Source organism: Orussus abietinus, unplaced genomic scaffold (assembly GCF_000612105.2).
Source record: "Orussus abietinus isolate OABI.00-Male unplaced genomic scaffold, Oabi_2.0 scaffold116, whole genome shotgun sequence".
Taxonomy (NCBI): domain Eukaryota; kingdom Metazoa; phylum Arthropoda; class Insecta; order Hymenoptera; family Orussidae; genus Orussus; species Orussus abietinus.
The window spans coordinates 148,870-162,443 of NW_019394272.1; the positions used below are offsets into that span (position 1 = coordinate 148,870).

Consider the following 13,574-nt stretch of genomic DNA (forward strand, 5'->3'; position numbering starts at 1 on the left):
GAAAGTAACGAATTTTAAAACGAGACGTTACAGCGGGAATATCTATACAAGGGGGAATACATCATCCGTGAACGGGATGAGGCGGAGGGAACGCGGAACGAAGTGCACCGCGGGTCAACTACCTATGTCGAGGAACATTTTTTACGGCCAATGCGATCCCGCTCTCGATCCTGGTTAATTCCTCGTTATGTACCTTTTCGGGGGTAAAGGAAGCCTGGGACGATTTTCGCCTGAAATCTGCTTTTCTCGAGACTGGAAGTGTCGGGAGATTTTTCGACTTTTAGTCCGGGGTTCGCGGAGAGTCGTTACTTGTCGAGGGGATTCATTTGCATGGATTATGCCGAGGGATGGCGGCTTGACAGTCGTATAAATGTCCTTTGTAGTAGGTAGTTCGACGTTCGGAAGTTCTTTTAAAAATATTCCGGAGCCCCGGGCACTTCTTCCCCGATAAGCGAGATTGCGATGCAAATGCGTCGCTTTGGGTCCTCGACGACAATGCAGCGGTGCGGTGTTAGCGTTTAGGCGGCTAAGAATACCGGGGTTCGGAAATCTAAGCGCTTCGATTCCGGGCGTCCCTATTCTGACCGAGACCGAGGAGTCTCGGTGGTCTATTCAATGGCGGATCGTGACGAGGCAACAAAAGTGGCTTCTTTTGGACGCGCCCGATGTGATAGAATTTCTGTAAGTTCCCGGACGGATTCAACGGGCCAAATGACCGGGTGAAATTCCCATGACACTTCTTAGGTGTAAATTCCCCACGGGACTTGGGACTACCGCTGCCTCCGGATCGGCCATCCGTAGCCCATGAATTTCGATCTCACGGTCGACGATCCCTGATGGCGCGAGGCAGCTTCCAGCTTCTAAAAAGTGGGATAAAAAAATCCTGCAAAATCGAGGCGAGATGTTACTTACGAGACCAATAACGGGAGGACGCGATATACCAGGGATGGGACCGATACGAGATTTGCCCGATCCTAAGCGACCGAAACCAAGAAGTGTCGGTCAGCCGCGGAACGTTTCCCGGTGGACGTTTCCCGAGGGCTGACCAGGGACCGCGAAAGTTGGGTCGACCCCTCCACCCTGTCCCTTCCATCGCGTCGTAGGGCGTAACGTGCACTCACTATGTCATCGCCAACTAATTAATCTCGTTCCCCTCGGCCACCGGCTCCTTCCGACCCCTCTTCAAAGTTCACTTCGGATTACGCCCGGCAGCTCCGCGCCGATGGGATAGGAGGGGCCGAGACGAAGGTGGCTTTCTCTCTTCCTCTCGTTCAAGCTGCTTGCAAACTACTTTAAGACGTCCCATAATGCAAGTACGACGAGACCGGCGCTTCCAGGCACGGTTTTTACCGACTTCCTCGTGCCACCTCCATCCAGGAGATGAGAACATCCGCACCCTTCCCCTTAACACCTGGTTTCGCCCCGACGTCGATGCTCCGTCGACGATTCCTCCAGAACGCGCGTTTAAACCCCCACCGAACTTCCCAACTACTCGAAACGCTCCGTCGGATGATTTTGTAACCACTCGTCCTATCTCCGGATGTATCGACAAGCGAACATCGACGAGCTTTCTCCTTTCCTCTTAAGCAGCGTCGAGCCGCGACGTCTCGAACGAAATCCGGATCATCGAGCGCCAGTCGGCGCATAATTGATCGAGCCTCGTGAAACGACCTAACCCTTCTCTTGCTGGTTCCCCTTCTCGAGTCGCCGAGCTCCTTCGTCCCCGAAAATTTCAACGACCCCAAATCGACGGCGCTCAGGGATGCACTTGCGCAGGTGCAACTCCAGCACTCCCGAGCGAAGCGTCGGCCGAAAAACTGCCCCGAGAAAAAAGAAGTCGACTGACTCGAGGGAATGCCCTGCGACAACGAAATCCTGCGGTCGAGTACATCCAAACAGATGTCGGATCGGGAAATTAAAATTCGTTTAACCTCTTGCGCTGGAAATTAATTGGTAGATGCCCATCTAAAACTAGTATTTCAGGTACTATAAACAGTCCGCGGGTCATTCCCACGTTTGAGGTAAATAACATTGGACGTGAGCACGTCATTCCAGCGCGAGAGGTTAAATCGACGGCATTTTCCTTCTGAACCAAATAATCGTTTCCTACAATTATACATTGGGTTGATGCACAAGTAATGGTGTTTTTAAGGTGATGTGAAAGTGGCATCCGAAAGCTCAATCGTTCATAAAACTTTTCTCCGAACTGGGGGTCTCAAATCGTTTCATACTTTAAAACGTGTATATGGAGACCCCAAGGTAGGTCCGGAAACTCGCTAAATTTCATTTTTTACAAACTATTCTTAAAATACCTATAAACAAATTTGAAAGGAATTGAAATTTCATGAGTTTCGGGACCTTCTTTATAGTCTACCTATTCACGTTGTAAAGTTTCAAACTAATCGGTAAATCGAGGTGGGAGAAAAGTTTTATAAACAAAACCTCTTCGATGCCACTTTCACGTCACCTTAAGTACGTAACGTAACGAGGAAAAAACGTCATTACTTGGGCATCAACCTAGGATGATTCGGACAACGGCGTATATTTGTCGCGGTCGATCGTTTTTCTCAGGGTGGTCATCGCCTGTTGGTATCGTTGCCCTGGGCGGGAAATAGACTTCCCAAGAGCGAAGGTGGCCGCGTTTAACCCTTTCGTTACCTTGGACGAGATATCTCGCGACCCAATACTGGCCGATTAACGCTTTTGACGAGATATCTCGCGACCCGATACTGGCCGATTAACGCTTTTGACGAGATATCTCACGACCCGGTAGTAGCCGATCAACGCTCTTGACGAGATATCCCGCGATCCGGTAGTAGCTGTAATTATTTCTTCCTTTTAGCTATACGAATAGAATTAGTTATAAAATATATACATCTGGAATGTCAAAATATTGGTGCTAGAAAGCTAGATTATCGTCAAAAGCGTTAATCCGCTACTACCGGATCGCGAGATATCTTGTCAAAAGCGTTGATCGGCCAGTATCGGGTAGCGAGATATCTCGTCAAAAGCGTTAATCGGCCAGTATTGGGTCGCGAGATATCTCGTCGAAGGTAACGAAAGGGTTAACAGCCTGTTGGACCCTGATCGGATGCAGCTGCAGGTGCAGTCGCGACCCCACGGACGGGAGCCCGGGGGCTGCCAAACTCGCGGCCGGGGCGATTTCCGCGGGAGCGGAACTCGGGGCCGGAGAGCTTCTCGGGAGGTCGTAACGAAATTACTTAGTACTTCGCCTTAGACGCAAAGCCCGGAGAAACCGGTTTCAACCTCGGCCGAGTCTAGCCAGCATTCCCTCCACCTTTTGGCTCCGCTTCCTCTCTCTCTCTCGGCGACCGCTTTCCTCTCGTTTTCTCCCGTCCTGCTCTGTCGCGCCCTACGACGCGCCGCGAATCCTTTACAAGATCGCCGGCGTGTATCTGGCTTACACGACGGATTAAGCGCGATTCCGCCGGGTTACACGACGTCGTTGGCGCGCCGGGATGCGCCGACCTCTGACCCCGGTCCCCGGGGTTACGTCTGTTTAACCGAGCGAGGGGTCCGCACCGGAATCCCGAGAAGGGACGGCCGCCCGTCATCGGCTCTCGACTCCATCGCTGCCACGCTCGAGACTCGAGATCTTGATCGAGCGGTATCGTTGTAATCATTTTTACCGCAACTTGAGCTATAGGGAACACCTCGTCCTATCTTGTCCTATTTTGCTTCGATGGCCCCCTTTCAATTTTTGTAGCTGGAACTTCTAATGGCAGTCGATCGTCCGGAGGTAACTTTGTTATGGAAAGCACCCGTTTCAGAAAGCGAAACACTTGTCTTTTTCTCCTTACGATTGATCATCATGTACATTCATCTCGATTATTTGGTATCATTTGCGTTAACGTTTTCGTCGAGATCATTTGATCGCAGTTTGTCATTTAAGGTGATGTGAAAAAGTGGTGTCGAAGAGGTTTTGTTTATAAAACTTTTCTCCCAACTCGGTTTACCGAATGGTTTGAAAGGTTACAACGTGAATGGGGAGACTATAAGGAAGTTCCTGAAACTCATGAAATTTCAATTATTTTCAAACTTGTTTATAGGTATTTTAAAAATAGTTTGTAAAAAATGAAATTTCGCGAGTTTGAGGACCTACCTTAGGGTCTCCATATTCACGTTTTAAAGTATGAAACTGTTTGAAACACTCAGTTCGGAGAAAAGTTTTATGAACGATTGAGCTTTCGGATGCCACTTTCACATCCCCTTAAAAACACCATTACTTGTGCATCAACCCAATGTATAATTGTAGGAAACGATTATTTGGTTGAGAAGGAAAATGCCACTTTCACATCCCCTTAAAGAGCGAACCAGCGACCGTGGCACAATTGGCACCAAACTCGCCGCTCGTACGTTTCGTATAGGTAAGTGGATCGGTTCGAGAGTCGATATTCCAGCATAGGAGCTTTCCGGATCGGTCACCCTCTCGTCCGGGGGTGTATTTTTCCCAAGCTCGAGCCGGGCCCGAAATCCGCTACTTCGGAGAACGACGGTGTGGCCTCCCCTCGGCGCACGTCCATCTTCCTTTTGTTAGCGAAGGGGAACGCAGTTGGTAAGGGCGGATAGCTGGTTAAAGGACGGAAGAGGGACGGTCGAAAGGGGCGCGACGGGAAGACGGAGGATCGGAGAGAGAGAGAGGGTGATCGGGACGACGGGGAGGAGGACGAAGAGGGTCAAGGCAGGAGAGCGACCTGGCGGAAACACTAGGCGGGCGTTGATTGTATCTCCGGTAAATAAAAGGTGAAGTAATTGGATTCATGCTTCGGCTCGGCTGCCGCCGAGTCGGCCGAGCGGATTCGACGATAACGCGGCACTTTATGCATTTTCATTTTATTCGATGCCATTTTCCTCGGCGGTCCCTGCGGTAGCTCGCGCTCCTAAGACCTCGTCCCCTGGAATTCCACGGCCCCAACGTTTTATCCTCGCGCGAGATTAGTTTCTCCGCCATCTCGGAAGTGGCGCACTCCGGGCGAGAGGATGCGCTACGTGCAAGCGCGCCCGAAAATGACCTCTATCCAGGGAAATTGGAAAACTTGGATTCGATGGAACGCTTAGCGAAGGGGAAAAAAATCTAGATCGCCGGGTGGGCCGGATATCTCGCGGTCGGTACTCCTCCACGATTCCCAATGATTTTTCCGATTAACTCGATCGGCCGACCGCGAACACTTGTCAACTCGGAAGTAGGTCGGGACGTTTAGAGCCTTTGGAGACCATGGTCGAGGATTTAATCGACACATTCGGGATATTATCGAGTCGTCGAACTCTCGTTAAATCCTGGAGGGTCCTCTCGTTAGGGGATTTAGAGCTTCTGTCGATTCGCGGATAAAAGGCATAAAAGAGGACCTGCCGAAGGTTCGGCCAACTACGGGCTTACCGTGCTCAGCCACGTTACGATCGATCGAGCTTTCGGAATACCGTCGAATGATGTTTCTTTCCCTCGAAAAGAGCTTTTCGTTGAATATCGGATAACGCCGAGAGACCTCCTCCTTAGTCCGAGGGACTCTTAACGGAGATCGCGTCCCGATACAATTACCGGCTCGCGATTACACAAAAAGCCGGGTTTCATTCCGCATTTGTAATTCCCCTAGCAACTACTGATGGCCGTGGATCGTTATTTTCTTCCGTTTCAACTTCCGCGATTAATTCCGTAAATTGCACCCTGTTGATATTACCCATTTACAAAGTGCGGAGTAACGTGGACGTCGGTTAAACAATTAACCGGGAACAGTCGTCTCGTTGGAGATTGCCTTGCCGTTCGAATTGTCGATCGTGCCGATTGAAAACAGCGGCAAGGACGATGGAGTGCGATGAAAACGATCTTTACGCCGTTTTTTAAATTTCCCGCCGGCCTCCTGGCGCCATCCGTCGTCTGCGTTGCATTGCGCTCACGCACCTGATTAAATTAATGTGTATTGCGACGCTGTGGTTCGACTTGTACGTGACGGTCGATTTTCTGTCCAGGATAATTCCCGCGGGATTCTCGGGAAATCGAGCGGCCCCGCAGCAACCAGATGACGTTTCCTTCGGAGAACGTCATCTTCCGCAAAGGGGCTGCGATTTCCGCGCGAGAGTACTCGCGGAAGAAATTCAAGGGTGCCGCAAAAAGCCGGGAATGTGCGGAACGAAACTGGCGGCGGCTTTACCGTTATTCCCGCGGGACAGGGAGAATAACTGCCGTAATATTTCTTGCGTGTCACGTGCGTTATACGTGTACCTACGTATTATAAGCCACTGGCTGCGGAGCACTGCGAGTTAATTCGACGTTACCACGGGGCCAGGAGAAATCGTAACGCCTCGATAAACAGTATATCGGTGGCTCATCTATACCCCGTCGCTCGGCGATCGACCATGTTCCGTCCTAGAGATGGCAAGGTGCACGTTTTCCTTCAAGGGACACCTGCAACCGCGAATTAAGTGAATTAAAAGCTCTAGGATATCGACAAGGTGTCATTTACGAGAGGATAGCCATCCGGCATTTTTTGCACTTCGTACTTTTACTCTTCTTGCCGGGGTCGAGAAAGGCTCACTTAGGGCCGCAATGATCTCTAATAAGAAATAATTATCCTTTTTATTTCTTTCTTTTTTTACAAAGACATTTACCTTAAATAACGACGTATACCGAGTACTCTCGCGCGGAATTTCACCGTATTTTTCCTGATCGCAAATCCAGGTACGCACGTTTCCTTTGGGAAAACACCGTGGTGGGCGTCGGAGGTCGTACGGACGTCAGGTTGCATCGCGAAAACATGTCCTTAGTGGTTCTCCGTCAATTACCGGCGACCTTGGCGAAAGCACCGGTAAAGCGATAACTTGCTCTCTCGAGTGGCCATGGTAAGGTACACGTTACAAATAAGCGAAGCCAGGAAGGAGGAGGGAAACCTCGCGAAGCGCTTAAAGCAAGGTCGGCACTCGGGGTGAAACAGGGGTGAGGCAATCGGGACCTTACTCCGGATATCTCGGATACGCCCTTATCGAATGGTGATAAGCACCTACTCCAGGTGTTATAAGAAAAAACCTATCCAGCCCAGCCTACCCCAGGAAGCATCGAAAATGTCGATTTCACGCCACTCGGCGAGCTCTCCGGCGTCGTCAGCTGATCATCACAGGAGTTTCTCATTGAACTTAACGCCAAGCCATATTATCCACGGAGACTTTGATATCCCGCAATTCGAGTAAGAGAATTCCCTTATCGCAAAGTCCCTCGCGATATCACCGATCTCGGCATATAGTGGAGGCACGATCCCTCACTTCGGGGGCGCCGAAGGATTTCCGAGTGTCGTTCCCTCCTCGGGGAAACTTTTCCCGCCGTTCCCAGGAACTCGTTAAATCCTCGCGCTCGCACGCTTCCTCCCTTCCGGGTCCCGACAGGAATGCCGTGTTATGCGGCAGTTCCTCGCGGGAAAATAAAAACCGCGAGCGACGGAAGGCGGCGACTTTGCGGATGCAAGCGCAAACTCCGCGATGAACCCTCTTGTCGGATTTCGCACGCTAACCCGGCGTTTCCTACCCCTTTTGGCCCGCCACCCCTTTCGGTCCTCGACGTCCATCCCTCTCGTACCTTGACTATCCCGGGCTTCATGAATATTCTAGCGTCGATTAGTTCGCCGCAGCGCCGCGCCGCTTTGGCATTGTTGTTCCCCGGGCACGCCGTGCGTCGCCGTGCAGCCTTCTTTTCCGCCACGCTTTGCCAAGGCTCGGAAAAGGGGTCGTAATGCAAAGTGCGCCGAGTCTCTCCCCCCGGAAATCCCCTAGAAGTCTCCTACGAGCTGAATTCGACCTCCTTTTTACGTCCTATTAAATGCACGGTTCCTTTTCCTCGCAACAAGGTGAGCCGAAAGGGTAGGAGTTGAAAGCTTTTACACAAAATATTTTATATCATTTTTAACGTGGGAACGGTAATCCTTGAAGGTTTCAGATCCCGCGCCCTGGATGATCGAGGATGCTTGGACGCCCTCGAAAATTTGGGGAAATGAGGAAACGGGATTTTTTATTTATCGATGATAGGGATTTAAGGGTGATCCGAGTCGTAATGCAAAGTGCGCCGAGCCTCTTCCCCCGGAAATCCCCTAGAAGTCTCCTACGAGCTGATTTCGACCTCCTTTTTACGTCCTATTAAATGCACGGTTCCTTTTCCCCACGACAAGGAGAGCCGAAAGGGTAGGGGTTGAAACTTCTCAAACAAAATATTTAATATCATTTTTAACGTAGGAACGATGATCCTCGAAAGTTTGAGATCCCGTGCCCTGGAAGATCGAGGGTGCTTCGCCGCCCTCGAAAATGGGGGAAATGAGAAAACGGGATATTTTATTTATCAATGATGGAGATTTAAGGGTGATCCGAATCGCACGTGCGATTTTCGCTCGCGGTTCGGTTAGACGCGGGAAAGCCGTAAGCAGGTGCAGTGCTCCAAACTTTCGTTCCCCTGGGATCCACTGAAGTTACATGGAATTCACCCCTCTTTCTAATCCCCGCACACGTACTCCGGTTTCGTCCCTACATTCTCTGACGGGACTATCAATGAGGCGGAAATTCGGGATGTTCCGCGCACAGGTGTCCTGAACCCTGCTTTCCCAGGCCGGAATATCGGGGTTCATGAAAGCCGAATCTCCGCATATGCGAGACCTCTAGCTTTTTACCGTATGTTGTTTAAAGCAATCGCGTTTGTTTTCAAAGTAACCGCTAGAAATGCGATTTCCAGGGATGCGAGTTATCGTTAACGGGGGTCTGCTCCTTCGCCTCGGTAGAGGCGATCGAACGGATCGTTGAACTTGACGTTGGGTGAATACGCAATTAAGCGTTCACAGAGTGTACGTGCATTCGGGCTTAAATATCTACGCGATGAGACGCACGGGGAGACGACCGAATGTGAAGGCTCCTTAATTCTCCAAGTACTTAACTTTAATTCGGGGATTTCTTTCCTGGACAAAAAACCGAATTAGGATGCAGCCTTCGCGCTCGTTGCCCCATACGTAAACTGCTTTAATTCCAAATAAAAAAAAAATAAATGAACGTCGATTCGAAATGCGCATTTTAATAACTTCTTAACTTTAAACATTTTTAACATCGAGCCCACGCGATGGAATATTTTAGAGGGAGAGTAAAATTGGGCTTGGAAGAAGTTCGGAACGTCACGGTACGGCGTTTCTTGAGGCGAGCTCAAAAATGTGGAGATATCGATCTCGGGTCCGAGTCCTTTGTTTTCTTCAGCGGGAGGTTCTGAAAGACTTCCAAGAAATTCTGTCACTGAAAGCGGAGCAACGCGGATTACCCTTGTACGGCGGACAATACCTTCTCACTCGGTCAATGTGATTTACTGCTTGCCGTGAAGGTAACTTTTGTTTGCCATTTTGGCCAGACCTGAATTTGCTATTGGGAATCGGTTAGGCGATTGTGCGGAACGCTCGTGTAAATTTCGAGGCGAAATTGGAAATCGAGACCGAATATGTACACCGAACGCGCACGAGATGGTTCAAGGGCCGTTTTCACAAACGAGTTGGCCGAAGTCAGAGGGCTTAGACCTCGGTTAATTCGATGTACATGGTGCACCTTAAGGGTCGATCCCACGGTCGAGTTAACGGAGGTTTAAGCCTAGTGATTTCGGTTAAGGGACGATCACGGCCTTGAAGCAATTTTATGTAAAGCAGCGGCACGTGCAGGAGATTATATGTAAATTGCGATTAATCATTGAGTTAACAAGCGAGTCATTGAATGCGGTCGATATAAGTCACTGCGAGATAATGTGCCGGCCTTACGTTTGAAATATTACGATACAGCATAAATACCAAGAACCCTAAATTCATAAAAATATGCAGAACTGACGCAACTCCTCATTTTACCACGTTCTTTTCCTTGTTTCAGGTAAGTTCCGAGGATACGATTCCCTAAATCTCCCAGGAAAGACCGTAAGTACGAACCTCGCTTGAAGCGCGCACTTTGTCCCCGAGGCGGTATCGCGACACCTCGGAAGTTTCGGAATTTTTATTTCGTTAAGGGTAACCTCGTAACTCTCGTTCTACGCGTAAGGGGGTCGGCGTCAAGGGAGCCTCGAAGTTCCCCATATCGGTTTTGAGAAACAAACCGTATATCGAGAAGTTTTCAATCATTTTCGAGGCGGGAATTCCGCAAAGTGGGCCGAGCCGCATCGAATCGAGTCGACTCGTCTGGAGCGGTCGCGGCGGGAGGTGGCCGGAGGTTGGCGGCGAGCCGAGGGTAGCCGAGACCGGCCGGAGTTGGCCGAAGTCGGCCTCGGCGGCGGTAGTGGGGGGCGGCCTAGGTGGCGCTGGCGTCGCCGCCGCCGGAGGAGCCGCGCGCGAAATCGCGTGTTTACATCAGTGGGGTCAGAGGAACGGTGGCGAGCGGACGTGCTAGGGTCGACGGAAAAACGAGCCGCGAGGCTCCGCCCGATAGCCGAGCCGAGGACGTGGTCGGGAGGACCTCGGCCGTTCAGCTTCGTGAATCGCGATTCCGTTCCGAGTGCCCGGTGACTAGGGACTAATCGCGAGTGCGGAGTAACCGACGATAAGTGACCGAGGAGAAAGTCGCCGGCGACGAGCCAAGGCGGCCGGGCTACGGAGTTCCACGGTGACGCTCCGAGTTCGAGGTTCGACTTTCGGTACCTAGCCCTCTATCAACGAGTATTCCGGGCATTTTCGAGATATTTCCGGGCGACTCGGGCTCCCAAAGTAGAGGGATACTCGAGAAAGTGGTGATTTCGCGAGGTTAGGAGTGAACCTCGCCCCGAGCGGGCTCGATACGGCCCCCGAAGGCTGGAACGCGCGTTAGCCGTGAAGTCAGCTACCGACGCCGAGTCGAGGATAAACGCTCGATTCGGGGAACGCCAGGAATTCGGCCGACCTCGGGGCTGCCATTGAAATGCGCCGAGTGGTTTCTTCTGGATTTATTATCGTGGCGCGCGGAGATTGATGCGATGCGGTGAAACGGTCGAAGCTGGGCTTTCAAGAAGCTACGAGTGGAAGATATCAAACCCGACGCGCCGTATTTTGGAGCGGAACCAGATACGACATAACCTATCTCAATTTTGGAGCATAATGAATTCCGCCCACCTTAAAAATCCCCCGAACCGGGAGCCTTAAGAAATAAGACGAGGTATAAATCGAGGAACGGACCTGCTCTAACTGTGAAAGCTACGAGTCACGTCCAGTGAGTCACGCCGATATAAACGGTCACCTCCATTTTGGAGGTTCGGCGGCTGACAAAGGCAGGGCCGAGACTCGGATTTTTCTCGGAGGTCCCTTGCGACGCGGAATACCGAAATCCCTCCTACACTTGTCTCCCGAGAGGGACGTTAAGCGCCGCCGACGTAAAAGTGAGAACGCACAAAGGAGTCGAGCGGGAAAGTGGGAAAAAGAGGAGCGAGAATCGTTATCCGACCGGTGTGCGCTATCGCGGGCTACGCGATCGCTGCGATTCCCAATGAGACCTGTTCCACGAGTGGGTCGGTTTCAACGGAAATAACTCCACGATGCGGCAAAGACAAGGACGCCTTCGGAGTAGTCGGCCGTCCTCGTCCGGAGTCCTTCGCGGGCGAGCGAGTCGTGGAAATTCCTCCGATTTCAATTCCGAATCCCGGAGTAATCCCGACTCGTAATAAATATCAAAGCGACGAGGCGGATCGATCGGTTCCAAGGACTCTCGATCCCCGTGCTCTGGAAAAAAACTGCCGATTCGGAGCTACCTAGCCGAAGAATCCCTCGATCGGTGCCGATTTAATTTAAAACCCCCGAGTAATCTCTCGATTTGTATAATAAATATCTAAGCGACCCGGCCGGTCTTCCTTCCGAAGAAGCGAATAAAAGAAATCCGACCGAACGACCTCTGGATTGCAGATTTATTTTTAAACTCGTCGCGTAATTCCTCGGCCTGTAATTTATCGTAAGGACTACGAACGTCGATTTGTAGCCACGACTTTCGTCCTGGGTGGGTCGAGCTCAACGAAAGCGGCATTAAAGAGAAATATTGAAGGAAGGGACCGACCACGTGGGAATCCAAAGGACGAGATATCCGGCGAATTTTCTTCGAGCTTCGCCTTTCCCGTGACCACGAGGTCATCCTCACGGACTTAACGACGTTACGAAGGCTGAAAAACGGCGTTTCCGTTGCGGAATTTACCTGAGAGCACCGATATATGTACATGGGACAAAGGAAGGGCGATCGGGCAACGGTCGAAGCCGAGAGGCGTCTCGTCGTTTAATATTTATTAAATGACGTAGCGGTGGCGATCCGAGAGGAAACCCATTTTAAAAGGAAGCGAACGACCGATACGAGAGGTACAAGGACGAGCCCGAGACGATCGAGCGTCAAAGTCCCAATTGACGGATTTCTCTCATTTTTTGTTTTTTAAAAAAAAGCTCCTCGCCGATTTTTCCTATCCTCGCGGAGGGGCGCGACATAAGGAGGCGATCCAAGAATATCCCAGCCCCGTGGTCGAAAATTTCAGGGAAGAGGAAAAAGGACACGAGGAGCGAACTGTCGACGCACTCGCTCGGCATTCGAGACCGAAGTAGCTCGAAAGAGAGGCCGATTTAAACGCGAGTTAACGACCGATACGAAGGCTGCAAGGTCGGCCAAGCTCGAGGTGACGCGGTGACAAAGTCAACGTCATCGGTTTTGTCCTTTTTACTTTTTTTCTTATTTCCTCCGGCTGCTTTCGAGAGTACAAGGAGAACGGCCCGGCGATACTCGTCGATGCGGAGATACGACGGCCGATAAGACGCCCAGTGAAATGCACTCGTTAGTTCCCGATCTGCCCCGATAAGAGGGCAGATAATGAGATTTGCATGAGGATTAACGCGAACGACCACCACGCGGATTCTACTGCACTCGGTGGGCTCGAATTTGCCGAACTCATGCCCGACATTTTATATTAATACCCCAGGACGATATAATCGGGGGTTTTATGTTTGCGATGCCTGAAAGTGCGAAGATGTGCCCGGATGATGTCGATCGATTTCATTTCTCGAGTTGATTGAGAAGGAGAAAGGCTGATTTTGTTTTTGAAGAGGGGGCGGTCTAACCCCATCGAGAGAAGAGAATAGGTGGTTGGAATTTGCGAGCGTTCTTAACGACGTTAACGATTGGTGGTTTTTTTTTCTTTTTTTTTTCTTTGTGAATGTGGGGAAAGTGCAGTGAATCGTCCTTATCGCGGACGAGTTTAACCGAGGAAGTACCCTGGATAGTACGGCGCCATTGATCGTTTATTCGTCCAGGAGTCACAGTGACGCGACATCGGAGGAGGGATGACAGCCGAGCTCTGGGATGAGGTGGTTAATGAATTTGGCAGACCAAGTATGTAATCGATTAATGACGTAACGACCTGACGCACGTGCGAGTAATTAATCTCTATCGAGATCGTTGATAGCGAATGCGAACCCCGGTGTAAGAATTTATTGGATTTTCTGGAATTACCTGGTATTTAATTACCGTAATACAGGCGATATTACCCGGACAGTCGCTAACGAGGAGAGGTACCGTGAGAAAAGTTAATATCGGTACGGTCGCTTCGATGGTCATTAGGCAATCGCTCTTGGCTA

General features: G+C 50.8%; 1 protein-coding gene across 2 annotated transcripts in view; it reads left to right on the forward strand.

Moving 5' to 3' along the window:
* The window catches only part of LOC105702214 (serine/arginine repetitive matrix protein 2), a 259,375-nt gene that overhangs the window by 124,047 nt on the left and 121,754 nt on the right, over positions 1 to 13,574 (forward strand). Inside the window, exon 1 of one of the 2 annotated variants that reach the window (XM_012429596.1) lies at positions 10,402 to 13,329. The exons of the other annotated variant lie outside the window; for it this stretch is intronic. Within the exon in view, the coding sequence (XP_012285019.1) occupies positions 13,300 to 13,329 (30 nt within the window). The 5' untranslated portion in view covers positions 10,402 to 13,299. Of the gene's footprint in view, positions 1 to 10,401; positions 13,330 to 13,574 lie in introns of those variants that run through there. 2 annotated transcript variants of the gene reach the window in all.